Source organism: Leucoraja erinacea, chromosome 13 (genome assembly GCF_028641065.1).
Source record: "Leucoraja erinacea ecotype New England chromosome 13, Leri_hhj_1, whole genome shotgun sequence".
NCBI classification, from domain to species: Eukaryota; Metazoa; Chordata; class Chondrichthyes; order Rajiformes; family Rajidae; genus Leucoraja; species Leucoraja erinaceus.
The window spans coordinates 55,078,295-55,090,403 of NC_073389.1; the positions used below are offsets into that span (position 1 = coordinate 55,078,295).

Genomic DNA, 12,109 nt, shown 5'->3' on the forward strand with positions numbered 1-12,109 from the left:
TGAGAGACATATTGATCCGTTCTCTGTGGGTCCCAAGGATCCAGTGGGCATCAACAACGACCTCTCCACTGACTGTCCACTTCCACCAACCTGAGCTTGTCGATTCACCGTCTCATTCACAGGCCGACTGACCCAGACACAGGGCACTAATACCCAACAACCCCCAGCCAGGGGACTGGCCGATGGGCCAAAGGGCCTCCGTGCTGTACAACTGCCTTGTTCTCCACTGGAGCTTTCTCCAGGGGTGGGCGGTGAGAGGGGATGTTGGTGCCTCAGTGAGGATGTGACGAGCAGCCTGCACCCCAGGAGGGGCATCGTGGGCAGCTCAAACTCCGAGGGGCCTCGCGAGTGGCCGGAGCCCGTGTCCATCGGGCCCTGGGTCTGTGGAGCCCGCGGCTGGGGTCGGGGTCTGTGCTACGGAGGAGCCGTTGGCGATAGTGGACAGGTCAGTGCGGTGGTCAATGATGGCACCGACCGATGGACGAGGACGGACACGTGGAAGTGAGGACGCCGCTGCGGGGGAAGGAACAAAGGGGCTGGCGTTGGGGGCCGTCGTTGGGGGGGGGGGGGGGGGGGGGAGGATGCATGTGGTACACACGCATATAATCTCACTGTGACAATGACTGTGTCTATTCCATTCACTGCAGCAGCACCGTTCCCTTAGCTGGGACCCACGGTGACACACACCGACACAACTATGATTCAATTCAGCAGCAACTGAGCTGGTCTAACTCTCTATTTGTTAAACCACCTCCTGGTGGAACAGCATTATAAATCTCACGATTCTGGTGAAATAAATAACGACACATTCCCACTGTCCCTCCCCAACACCCCACCCCCCCTCCCCCCCCCTCCCTCACCCCCCCCTCCCCCCGGCGCGGACTCACCAATGAAGTTGAGGTAGCCCTCTCCCCCCAGACTGTGGGTGATGAGGCGAATCATCTTGTGGAGCTGGAGTCCGCGGTCAATGACGGGTGTGAGGGGGGAGAGGGCGCTCATGTTGGTGTACATCTCCGCGTCCATCAGCCAGAAGGCCAGCGACTTGTCCCCAACCAGAGCCTGCGGGCAAGGCCAGAGAGGGCAGCTGGTCAGCCTGGCACTGACCACAGTCACAGGGGCAGGCGGCGGAGAAGTGGAGGCCAGAGCCCGGTGGGTCAGAGCCAGATTCTGGCCAGTGGGTGAGAGGCCGGTGAGGCCGACTGACCGATGGATGAGAACGGACACGTGGTAGTGGGGATGCTGCGGCCGGTGATGGACAATGGGGCTGGCGTGGGGGGGGGACAGAGGGGCCACTGACCACATGAGGCCCTGATCCACATTCACAGCTTCACCGGCATAACGGTGCGGTCAGCAACACCGGCCCCTGAACCTCCCCCACAAGCCACAAGCCCCCCTCCCCGGCCCCAGCTATGGCCCCCAGGCCCGGCCGTGATCCCCAGGACAGGCCTTGACCCCTGGCCTTGACCCCCAGGACAGGCCGTGACCCCCTGGCCTTGACCCCCAGGACAGGCCTTGACCCCTGGCCTTGACCCCCAGGACAGGCCGTGACCCCTGGCCTTGACCCCCAGGACAGGCCGTGACCCCGAGGACAGGTCGTGACCCCAGGACAGCCCGTGACCCCCAGCCTTGACCCCTGCCTTGACCCCCAGGACAGGCCGTGACCCCTGGCCTTGACCCCAGGACAGGCCGTGACCCCTGGCCTTGACCCCCAGGACAGCCCGTGACCCCCAAGACAGGCCGTGACCCCTGGCCTTGACCCCAGGACAGGCCGTGACCCCCAGGCCCGGCTGATACCCCAGGACAGGCCGTGACCCCCGGACGGGACGTGACCCCCAGGACAGGCCGTGACCCCTGGCCTTGACCCCAGGACAGCCCGTGATCCCCAAGACAGGCCGTGACCCCTGGCCTTGACCCCAGGACAGGCCGTGACCCCCAGGCCCGGCTGTGACCCCAGGACAGGTCGTGACCCCTGACCCGGCCGTGTCCCCCGCGCCGAGCGTTACCTGGTCATGACTCTCGGCGTAGGCGATGGCGTTCTCGTTGTAACGCCGGTTGGTCAGCGTGTGGACTATGTTGCCCATGTTCCAGTCCTCATCCTTCAGCTCCTTCAGCATCTGTGGGCACCAGCAACGGTCAGAGCCCCTCACCACATGGTGACCACCGGCACTGCGCGGTGACGGAGAGAGCATACAGGCAGACAGCACGGACACAGGCCCTTCGGCCCAACTCCCACGATGACCAACATGCCCCAGCTACACTAGCCCCCACCTGCCCACGTTTGGTCCATATCCCTCCAAACCTGTCCTATCCATGTACCTGTCTAACTGTTTCTTAAACGTTGGGATAGTCCCAGCCTCAACTACCTCCTCTGGCAGCTTGTTCCATACACCCACCACCCTCTGTGTGGAAAAGTTACTCCTCAGATTCCTATTAAATCTTTTCCCCTTCACCTTGAACCTATGTCCTCTGGTCCTCGATTCCCCTACTCTGGGCAAGAGACTGTGTGGTGCCTGTACATGTGGTGGGGGTGGGGGCACTGTACCCCTGGGACCAGAGGCAGTGACATATGGGCAGACCCACGTGTGACCCCATGACCTCTCCATGGCTGACCCCTGACCCAGGCGTGACCCCATGACCCCTCCCGGAGCCAACGTTGGGCGTTGCCAACTCACCTGTATCCACTTGTCGGGAATGGCCATGGCCAATCGGTAATCGAACCCGATGCCCCCCTCCTTCACGGGTCGGCACAGTGTTGGCATCCCCGACACGTCCTGTAACACACCGCACGTCACAGCCCCTCACCACCGGCCCGTCACCCCCACCCGACCCCTGACCCCCGACACACGTCACAGCCCCTCACCACCCCCTGCCCCTCACCCCCACCCGACCCCCGACACACGTCACAGCCCCTCACCCCCACCCGACCCCCGACACATAGAAAAATAGAAAATAGGTGCAGGAGTAGGCCATTCGGCCCTTCGAGCCTGCACCGCCATTCAATATGATCATGGCTGATCATCCAACTCAGTATCCTGTACCTGCCTTCTCTCCATACCATGTTCAAGAAGGAACTGCAGATGCTGGAAGATCGAAGGTACACAAAAATGCTGGAGACACTCAGCGGGTGCAGCAGCATCTATGGAGTGAAGGAAATAGGCGACGTTTCTGGCCGAAACCCTTCTTCATTCGTCCTTGAATGGAGTCGAGGGGGGAGGTGAAGGGACAGGTGTTGCATTTCTTGCGGTTGCAACGGAAAGTGCCCGGGGAGGGGGTGGTACGGGAGGGAAGGGAAGAATTGACAAGGGAGTTGCGGAGGGAGCGGTCTTTGCGGAAGGCAGACATGGGGGAAGATGGGAAGATGTGGCGAGTGGTGGGGTCACGTTGGAGGTGGCGGAAATGGCGGAGGATTATGTGTTGTATTTGCCGGCTGGTGGGGTGAAAGGTGAGGACTAGGGGGACTCTGCCCTTGTTGTGGGTGCGGGTATGGGGAGAGAGAGCAGTGTTGCGGGGTATGGATGAGACCCTGGTGCGAGCCTCATCTATGGTGGCGGAGGGGAATCCCCGTTCCCTGAAGAACGAGGACATTTCCGATGCCCTGGTGTGGAACGTCTCATCCTGGGAACAGATGCGGCGTAGGCGGAGGAATTGGGAGTAGGGGATGGAGTCTTTACAGGAGGCACTGCTCTCTCTCCCCATACCCGCACCCACAACAAGGGCAGAGTCACCCTAGTCCTCACCTTTCACCCCACCAGCCGGCAAATACAACACATAATCCTCCGTCAGTTTCGCCACCTCCAACGTGACCCCACCACTCGCCACATCTTCCCATCTTCCCCCATGTCTGCCTTCCGCAAAGACCGCTCCCTCCGCAACTCCCTTGTCAATTCTTCCCTTCCCTCCCGTACCACCCCCTCCCCGGGCACTTTCCGTTGCAACCGCAAGAAATGCAACACCTGTCTCTTCACCTCCCCCCTCGACTCCATTCAAGGACCCAAGCAGTCGTTCCAGGTGCGACAAAGGTTCACCTGTACCTCCTCCAACCTCATCTACTGCATCCGCTGCTCTAGATGTCAGCTGATTTACATCGGGGAGACTAAGCGGAGGTTGGGCGATCGTTTCGCCGAACAGCTCCGCTCAGTCCGCAATAACCTACCTGAACTCCGGGTGGCTCAGCACTTCAACTCCCCCTCCCATTCCCAATCCGACCTCTCTGTCCTGGGTCTCCTCCATTGCCAGAGTGAGCAACACCGGATTTTGGAGGAACAGCACCTCATATTCCGCCTGGGTTGCTTGCGTCCGGATGGCATGAACGTTGAATTCTCCCAGTTTTGCCAGCCCTTGCTGTCTCCTCCCCTTCCTTAGCCCTCGGGCTGTCTCCTCCCACCCTCCCACCCCCCATCAGTCTGAAGAAGGGTTTCGGCCCGAAACGTCGCCTATTTCCTTCGCTCCATAGATGCTGCTGCACCCGCTGAGTTTCTCCAGCATTTTTGTGTACTTTCTCTCCATACCCCCTGATCCCTTTAGCCACAAGGGCCACATCTAACTCCCTCTTAAATATAGCCAACGAACTGGCTTCAACTACCTTCTGTGGCAGAGAATTCCAGAGATTCACCATTCTGTGTGAAAAATGTTTTCCTCATCTCGGTCCTAAAAGATTTCCCCCTTATCCTTAAACTGTGACCCCTTGTTCTGGCCTTCCCCAACATCGGAAACAATCTTCCTGCATCTAGCCTGTCCAACCCCTTAAGAATTTTGTAATTTTCTATAAGATCCCCCCCTCAATCTTCTAAATTCTAGCGAGTACAAGCCGAGTCTATCCAGTCTTTCTTCATATGAAAGTCCTGACATCCCAGGAATAAGTCTGGTGAACCTTCTCTGTACTCCCTCTATGGCAAGAATGTCTTTCCTTAGATTAGGAGACCAAAACTGTATGCAATACTCCAGGTGTGGTCTCACCAATACCCTGTACAACTGCAGTAGAACCTCCCTGCTCCTATACTCAAATCCTTTTGCTATGAATGCTAACATACCATTCGCCTTCTTCACTGCCTGCTGCACATGCATGCCTACTTTCAATGACTGGTGTACCATGACACCCAGGTCTCGTTGCATCTCCCCTTTTCCTAATCGGCCACCATTCAGATAATAGTCTACTTTCCTGTTTTTGCCACCAAAGTGGATAACCTCACATTTATCCACATTATACTGCACCTGCCATGCATTTGCCCACTCACCCAGCCTATTCAAGTCACCTTGCAGCCTCCTAGCATCCTCCTCACAGCTAACACTGCCCCCCAGCTTCGTGTCATCCGCAAACTTGGAGATGTTGCATTCAATTCCCTCGTCCAAATCATTAATATATATTGTAAATGGCTGGGGTCCCAGCACTGAGCCTTGTGGTACCCCACTAGTCACTGCCTGCCATTGTGAAAAGGACCCGTTTTCTCCTACTCTTTGCTTCCTGTTTGCCAGCCAGTTCTCTATCCACATCAATACTGAACCCCCAATACCCTGTGCTTTATGTTTGTATACTAATCTCTTATGTGGGACCTTGTCGAAAGCCTTCTGAAAGTCCAGATACACCACATCCACTGGTTCTCCCCTATCCACTCTACTAGTTACATCCTTGAAAAATTCTATAAGATCCGTCAGACATGATTTACCTTTCGTAAATCCATGCTGACTTTGTCCAATGATTTCACCACTTTCCAAATGTGCTGCTATCCCATCTTTAATAACTGACTCTAGCAGTTTCCCCACTACTGATGTTAGACTAACTGGTCTGTAATTCCCCGTTTTCTCTCTCCCTCCCTTTTTAAAAAGTGGGGTTACGTTTGCTACCCTCCAATCCTCAGGAACTACTTCAGAATCTAAAGAGTTTTGAAAAATTATCACTAATGCATCCACTATTTCTGGAGCTACTTCCTTAAGTACTCTGGGATGCAGCCTATCTGGCCCTGGGGATTTATTGGCCTTTAATCCATTCAATTTACCTGACACCACTTCCCGGCTAACCTGGATTTCACTCAGTTCCTCCATCTCATTTGACCCGCGGGGCCCTGCTATTTCCGGCAGATTCTTTATGTCTTCCTTAGTGAAGACAGAACCAAAGTAGTTATTCAATTGGTCTGCCATGTCCTTGTTCCCCATGATCAATTCACCTGTTTCTGACTGCAAGGGACCTACATTTGTTTTAACTAATTTTTTTCTCTTCACACGTCACAGCCCCTCAGCCCACTGACCCCACATCACCGCCTCTCACCACCGGCGCGTCACCTCCACCCCCACTCGAACCCCCGACACATGTCATCACCCGTCAACCCCCACCCGACCCCTGACCCACGTCACCCCACATTACACCCACTGACCCCACCAGCTCTTCTCCCGACCGCCACCAACCCCCCAGCACCATTCCCCTCACAAACCCTACTCCACCCAGCAAATCCCACACATTGCTCCCCCTCTCATCCCACTGCCTGCAAACCCCCACCCCCTAAACCCCACTCACCTCCCTGTGTCCACTCCATGCGGTCCCTGCCCTGGGAGTGTGGGGGGAGTGTTGCAGGGGGGTGTGGGGGGAGCGGGAGGGGAAGGGGAGTGGGAAGGGGAGGTGGGAGTGTGAGGAGGGTGGTGGGGGGTGGAGGGGGGGGTGGGGTGTGTGTGTGTGTGAGGGGGGGGGGGGGTGGGGGTGTGTGCGGGGGGGTGTGTGGTGGGGGTGTGAGGGGGTGTGTGCGAGGGTGTGTGTGCGGGGGGGGTGTGTGTGTGGTGTGTGTGAGGGGGGGTGTGTGAGGGGTGTGTGCGGTGGTGTGGAGGGGGGTGTGCGGGGGGTGTGTGTGAGGGGGTGTGTGTGTGTGTGAGTGGGGGGGGTGTGTGAGGGGGTGTGTGTGAGGGGGTGTGTGTGTGTGGAGGGGGTGTGTGTGAGGGGGTGTGTGTGTGTCGGGGGGTGTGTGTGGGGGTGGGTGTGTGGGTGTGTGTGTGGGAGGGTGTGTGTGGGGGGGGGTGTGTGTGTCGGGGGGTGTGTGTGTGAGGGGGTGTGTGTGGGGGGGTGTGTGTGAGGGGGTGTGTGTGTGGGGGGTGTGTGTGGGGGGGTGTGTGTGTGTCGGGGGGGGGTGTGTGTGGGGGGGGGTGTGTGTGGGGTGGGGGGTGTGTGTGTGTGGGGTGTGTGTGAGGGGGGGAGGGGGGGGGGGGGGGGCGTTACCTCTGCGATGCTGATGAAGTCTGGGTAGAAGCTGTGGAGCATGTAATTGGAGAGGCAGAGATAGGCCAACGATTCCTCATCAACGTGAAGCCCAAAATATTCGTTGTAGTCGCCGGAGAAGCCAGTGCCTGTGGACAGATGTGGCACAGATGTTGCGGGATGGGCGGGGTGTGAGCGGCCGTGGTGGTCAGTCAGTCGGGCGGCACTGCGGCAGGAAGTTGCGGCACAGCGGCAGACACACATGGTGCAGGGAGTGGGGGCCGGTCACTGGTCAGTAGCCCTCGCCCTGGTCACCGTCCGGACCCTGTGGTGGTCCGGTTGCCTTCTGGTCACGAGGGGGTTCCCCGGTGGGGGTCCCTGTACGCAGGGATTCTCCCCTCTACATGGGGACCTGGGGTGGAGGCTACTGCACGAGGAGTTCCCTGCAACCTGTTCCTCTCACGGTTCACAGACTCGCCACTATCCACGTGTATCTGGAGTGCATGAGGCTGCAGCCACTGTTCCATTACCTAAAGGGGCTGCTCCTTCACACCCACCGCCCTCATCTACGGACACCCTGTGCGTAGGGGAGAGGCTTTGGGGCCGAGGATGTCCTGGTTGTGTTGCTCCTGGGCCTGGCCAAGCTGGCCATCCGCGAGTCACGGCCGGAGGCGGGAGAGGGCTGTGGTGTTAAAGAGGGTCTACGCGCTGTCCACTGGTGCCCTGGGGGATTTCCGGGGGGGGGGCGGTGATCGCTGTGTTGTGGGCGTCTGGTACATTTTATTGCTGTGAATAATGCAGCATAACTGGCGGCGATACGGGGCTGTACTCACCGATGCCGTGGTGATGGTACAACATGGAGGTCACTCCGTCAAAGCGAAACCCATCAAAGTAATATTCCTCCACCCACCAGCGCAGGTTGGACAACAGGAACCGCAGCACCTCCCAGCTGCAGAGGCAACATCGCATGTATCACTGCAGCGGCACCAACAAGATGTGTGGCACAATGCACTCTGGCGGGCCACACCAGCTCCTGGTTAACGACTGGTTACTGGTTACCGACTACTGGTTACTGACTACTGGTTACTGGTTACTGGTTACCGACTACTGGTTACTGACTACTGGTTACTGGTTACTGACTGGTTACCGGCTACTGGTTAGTTACCGGCTACTGGTTACTGACTACTGGTTAGCCCCAATGTCAGCCCCTCTTCCCTCACCCATTTCACTCTCCGACCGCACACACTACTGATGTTTTCCCAAACTCCCAACCTACCTCCTCTGACCCTTGCACTTTATTGCACCTGCACTTCCCCTGAAGATGCAGCACAACAATGACATTGTAACTTGCTGCCGCACAACACGTGTAGACATAATACACTGTGAACAATATCATAAATGAGAGAGAAAGTTCATTGTAATCAGGATTTACTGGATTTTATCCCCTTCCTATTATTATTCCCTTCATCCTGTATCTGTACACTGTGAACGGCTCGATTGTAATCATGTGTTGTCTTTCTGCTGACTGGATAACGCACAACAAAAAGCTTTTCACTCGGTACACGTGACAATAAACTGAACTATGGCTGGAAGATAATCACAGAGTGCTGGAGTAACTCAGCGGGTCAGGCAGCATCTGTGGAGAACATGGATAGGTGACGTTTCACAGAGGGCTGGAGTAACTCAGCAGGTCAGGCAGCATCTGTGGAGAACATGGATAGGTGACGTTTCACAGAGTGCTGGAGTAACTCAGCGGGTCAGGCAGCATCTGTGGAGAACATGGATAGGTGACGTTTCACAGAGTGCTGGAGTAACTCAGCGGGTCAGGCAGCATCTGTGGAGAACATGGATAGGTGACGTTTCACAGAGTGCTGGAAGTACTCAGTGGGTCAGGCAGCATCTGTGGAGAACATGGATAGGTGACATTTCACAGAGTGCTGGAGTAACTCAGCGGGTCAGGCAGCATCTGTGGAGAACATGGATAGGTGACAGCTCGTTACTGAGAGAGCTGACGAGGTGAAGCCAGAACAAAGACAGGTGTGGCCGCCAGCCTTCATCCTGAATGCTGGAATTAGAATCCATCGACTTGGTGAGTCAGCGTGTGGATCAGGTTGCCAGGAGAAGCATTGATGTAATTCTCAATCATGACCTGATAATGGATGCGATTAGTTTGTTTACGTTCATAGTGAAGCTTTTTTCCCAACCTCGGCCTAGCCACAGGCTGTAAACATACGGGCGCAGGGGGCAGCGATGGTGACTGGCTCTGACCCCTACCCCTTCCCCACCCACCCTGGCCCAGCTGTGAACCCTGACCCCTGCCCCATCCACCCTGGCCCAGTGGTGAACCCTGACCCCTGCCCCACCCACCCTGGCCCAGTGGTGAACCCTGACCCCTGCCCCATCCACCATGGCCCAGTGGTGAACCCTGACCCCTGCCCCATCCACCCTGGCCCAGTGGTGAACCCTGACCCCTGCCCCATCCCCAGAGCCAGCGGGTGAACCATGACCCTGCCCCACCCACTGCCCCACCGGTAAACCCTGACCTCCCCATCCACCCTGGCCAGCAGTGAACCCTGACCCCTGCCCCATCCACCATGGCCCAGTGGTGAACCCTGACCTCTGCCCCAGTGGTGAACCCTGTCCCATTGCCCATCCACACTGACCCATCCCCAACCCTGACCCCTGCCCCAGTAGTGAACCCCTGACCCCACCCTGACCCCCATCCCCACACTGACCCCTGACCCCCCCATCCACTGACCCCTGTCCCCACCACCAGTGACCCCAGTCCCCACACTGACCCCTGTCCCATCCACTGACCCCTGTCCCCAACCCTGACCCCTGCCCCACCCACCGTGGCCCAGACCCCTGACCCCTGCCCACACTGACCCCTGGTGAACCCTGACCCCTGTCCCCAGTGGGTGACCCCTGACCCCCCATCCACCCTGGCCCACACCACACTGACCCCTGTCCCCACACTGACCCCACTGTCACCACCACACTGTCCCCCACTGTCCCCCACACTGACCCTGGTCCCCACACTGACCCCCTGTCCCACCACTGACCCCTGTCCCCACACTGACCCCTGTCCCCACACTGACCCCTGTCCACCACACTGACCCCTGTCCCCACACTGACCATCAGGGGAAGCTGTGGGCAGTGGTTGTGGTCCCAGGCGCACACTGACCCCTGTCCCCACACTGACCCCTGTCCCCACCCTGACCCCTGTCCCCACACTGACCCCTGTCCCCACACTGACCCCTGTCCCCACACTGACCCCTGTCCCCACACTGACCCCTGTCCCCACACTGACCCCTGTCCCCACACTGACCCCTGTCCCCACACTGACCCCTGTCCCCACACTGACCGATCCCCACACTGACCCCTGTCCCCACACTGACCCCTGTCCCCACACTGACCCCTGTCCCCACACTGACCCCTGTCCCCACACTGACCCCTGTCCCCACACTGACCGGTCCCCACACTGACCCCTGTCCCCACACTGACCCCTGTCCCCACACTGACCCCCCACACTGACCGGTCCCCACACTGGCGATGTTTATGTTGAGAACGTTTTATAATTTAGCAACACCTGTCGTTGCTGAGGAACGAGAGCAATTAGTTCCCCGTTTTCACCAACACTGTGGCCAATCATGGAGGGTCAGCAAAAAAACATGCAGAGTTTGGTCAAAGCAGCAGAAATGTTGCCGGCCTCACAACTCCACGCTCAGCTCATTGACATCCTGTACAGCACAGAAACAGGCCCTTCAGCCCACCTGCTCAATGCTGGCCCTAATCTACACTGCACCACATGGTTCAACATGTTTCAGATCCACCATCTGCTGAACAAGATGCTCACTCCTGCTCACAGACCGCCAGCTCCCCAGTGCTGCTCTGGGAATTACTACCCCTCCCATCTACTCCTCACCTCACTCTAGTAGATCAGACCGCACCCGCTGGATCCAGTGAGAACAAACACAGCCTCCCCAATCCCTTCTCCTTCAGGGTCAGTCTCTTCCCGGCTGTTACTGAACCGTCCTCTAGAGAGCGGCCCTGACCTCCCATCCACCTGATTGGAGACCCTGGCACTACCTTGTACCAGACTTCACTTGATGTTATTCCCTTGATCCTGTATCTACAATGAGGACAGTTTAACTGTGATCATGTACAGTCTTGTTGTATGGGTGTTAGGGCCTATGGGGAGAAGGCAGGAGAATGGGGTTGAGAGGGAGAGATAGATCAGCCATGATTGAATGATGGGCCGAATGGCCTAATTCTGTTCCTATTCTGTATGACCTTGTGATCAAAGCTCTGACCATCCCTGCCATTGACTCCATGTGCCCCAGAGTGTGACTGCCCAAAGTACCTCGCCTCTACATCAGCCACCCCTCTGCCCAATGTTGCAGCTGATCTAAGTCCAGTAATATCACCACGTTACTTTGTTATCTGTCTGCGGCTCCACCTGCATTGTTACAAAGTGCACAACAAGTGTCTCGGCAATGGTCAGACTAACAGCCGGGATACCCCATCTATCCATCTTCCCTCTGCATCTGTGCCGGGAGGGGTCACCGGACACAGCTGGGGTCAGGGGTCTGTGGGGTAAAGGTAAGAGCTGGGATCAGGGGGAGTGGGGGGGGTGGGGGAGGGCAGGCTAGGGTAGCCTCACACGTGGGGGGGGGGCATGAGGGCACACGCGTGTGTGTGGGGCGTGGGGCTTTGTATCCAAACCATGCTCCCTTCTCTCCCCCTGCCTGCCTGCCTGCCTGCTGTGGGCAGTGTGGACTCTGCAGGAACTGGCCATCAATGTTGGGGCAGCAACAGGGGAACAGATTATAATTCAAACCGAGCGATTCTGACAAAACTCACTAAAATATCCGTGTGGACGAGGCCCCGGAGAATTAATTAGAGATTTACAGAGAATTTGTTCCGTTTCCA

At 57.5% G+C, this 12,109-nt stretch overlaps 1 protein-coding gene across 1 annotated transcript in view; it reads right to left on the minus strand.

Annotated features, from left to right (window-relative positions):
• Positions 1 to 12,109, minus strand: part of LOC129703091 (1,4-alpha-glucan-branching enzyme-like) — a 154,278-nt gene that overhangs the window by 14,607 nt on the left and 127,562 nt on the right. Inside the window, 5 exon segments of the mRNA XM_055645289.1 lie at positions 888 to 1,059; positions 2,004 to 2,114; positions 2,673 to 2,771; positions 7,199 to 7,326; positions 8,011 to 8,126. Of these exon segments, the coding sequence (XP_055501264.1) occupies positions 888 to 1,059; positions 2,004 to 2,114; positions 2,673 to 2,771; positions 7,199 to 7,326; positions 8,011 to 8,126 (626 nt within the window).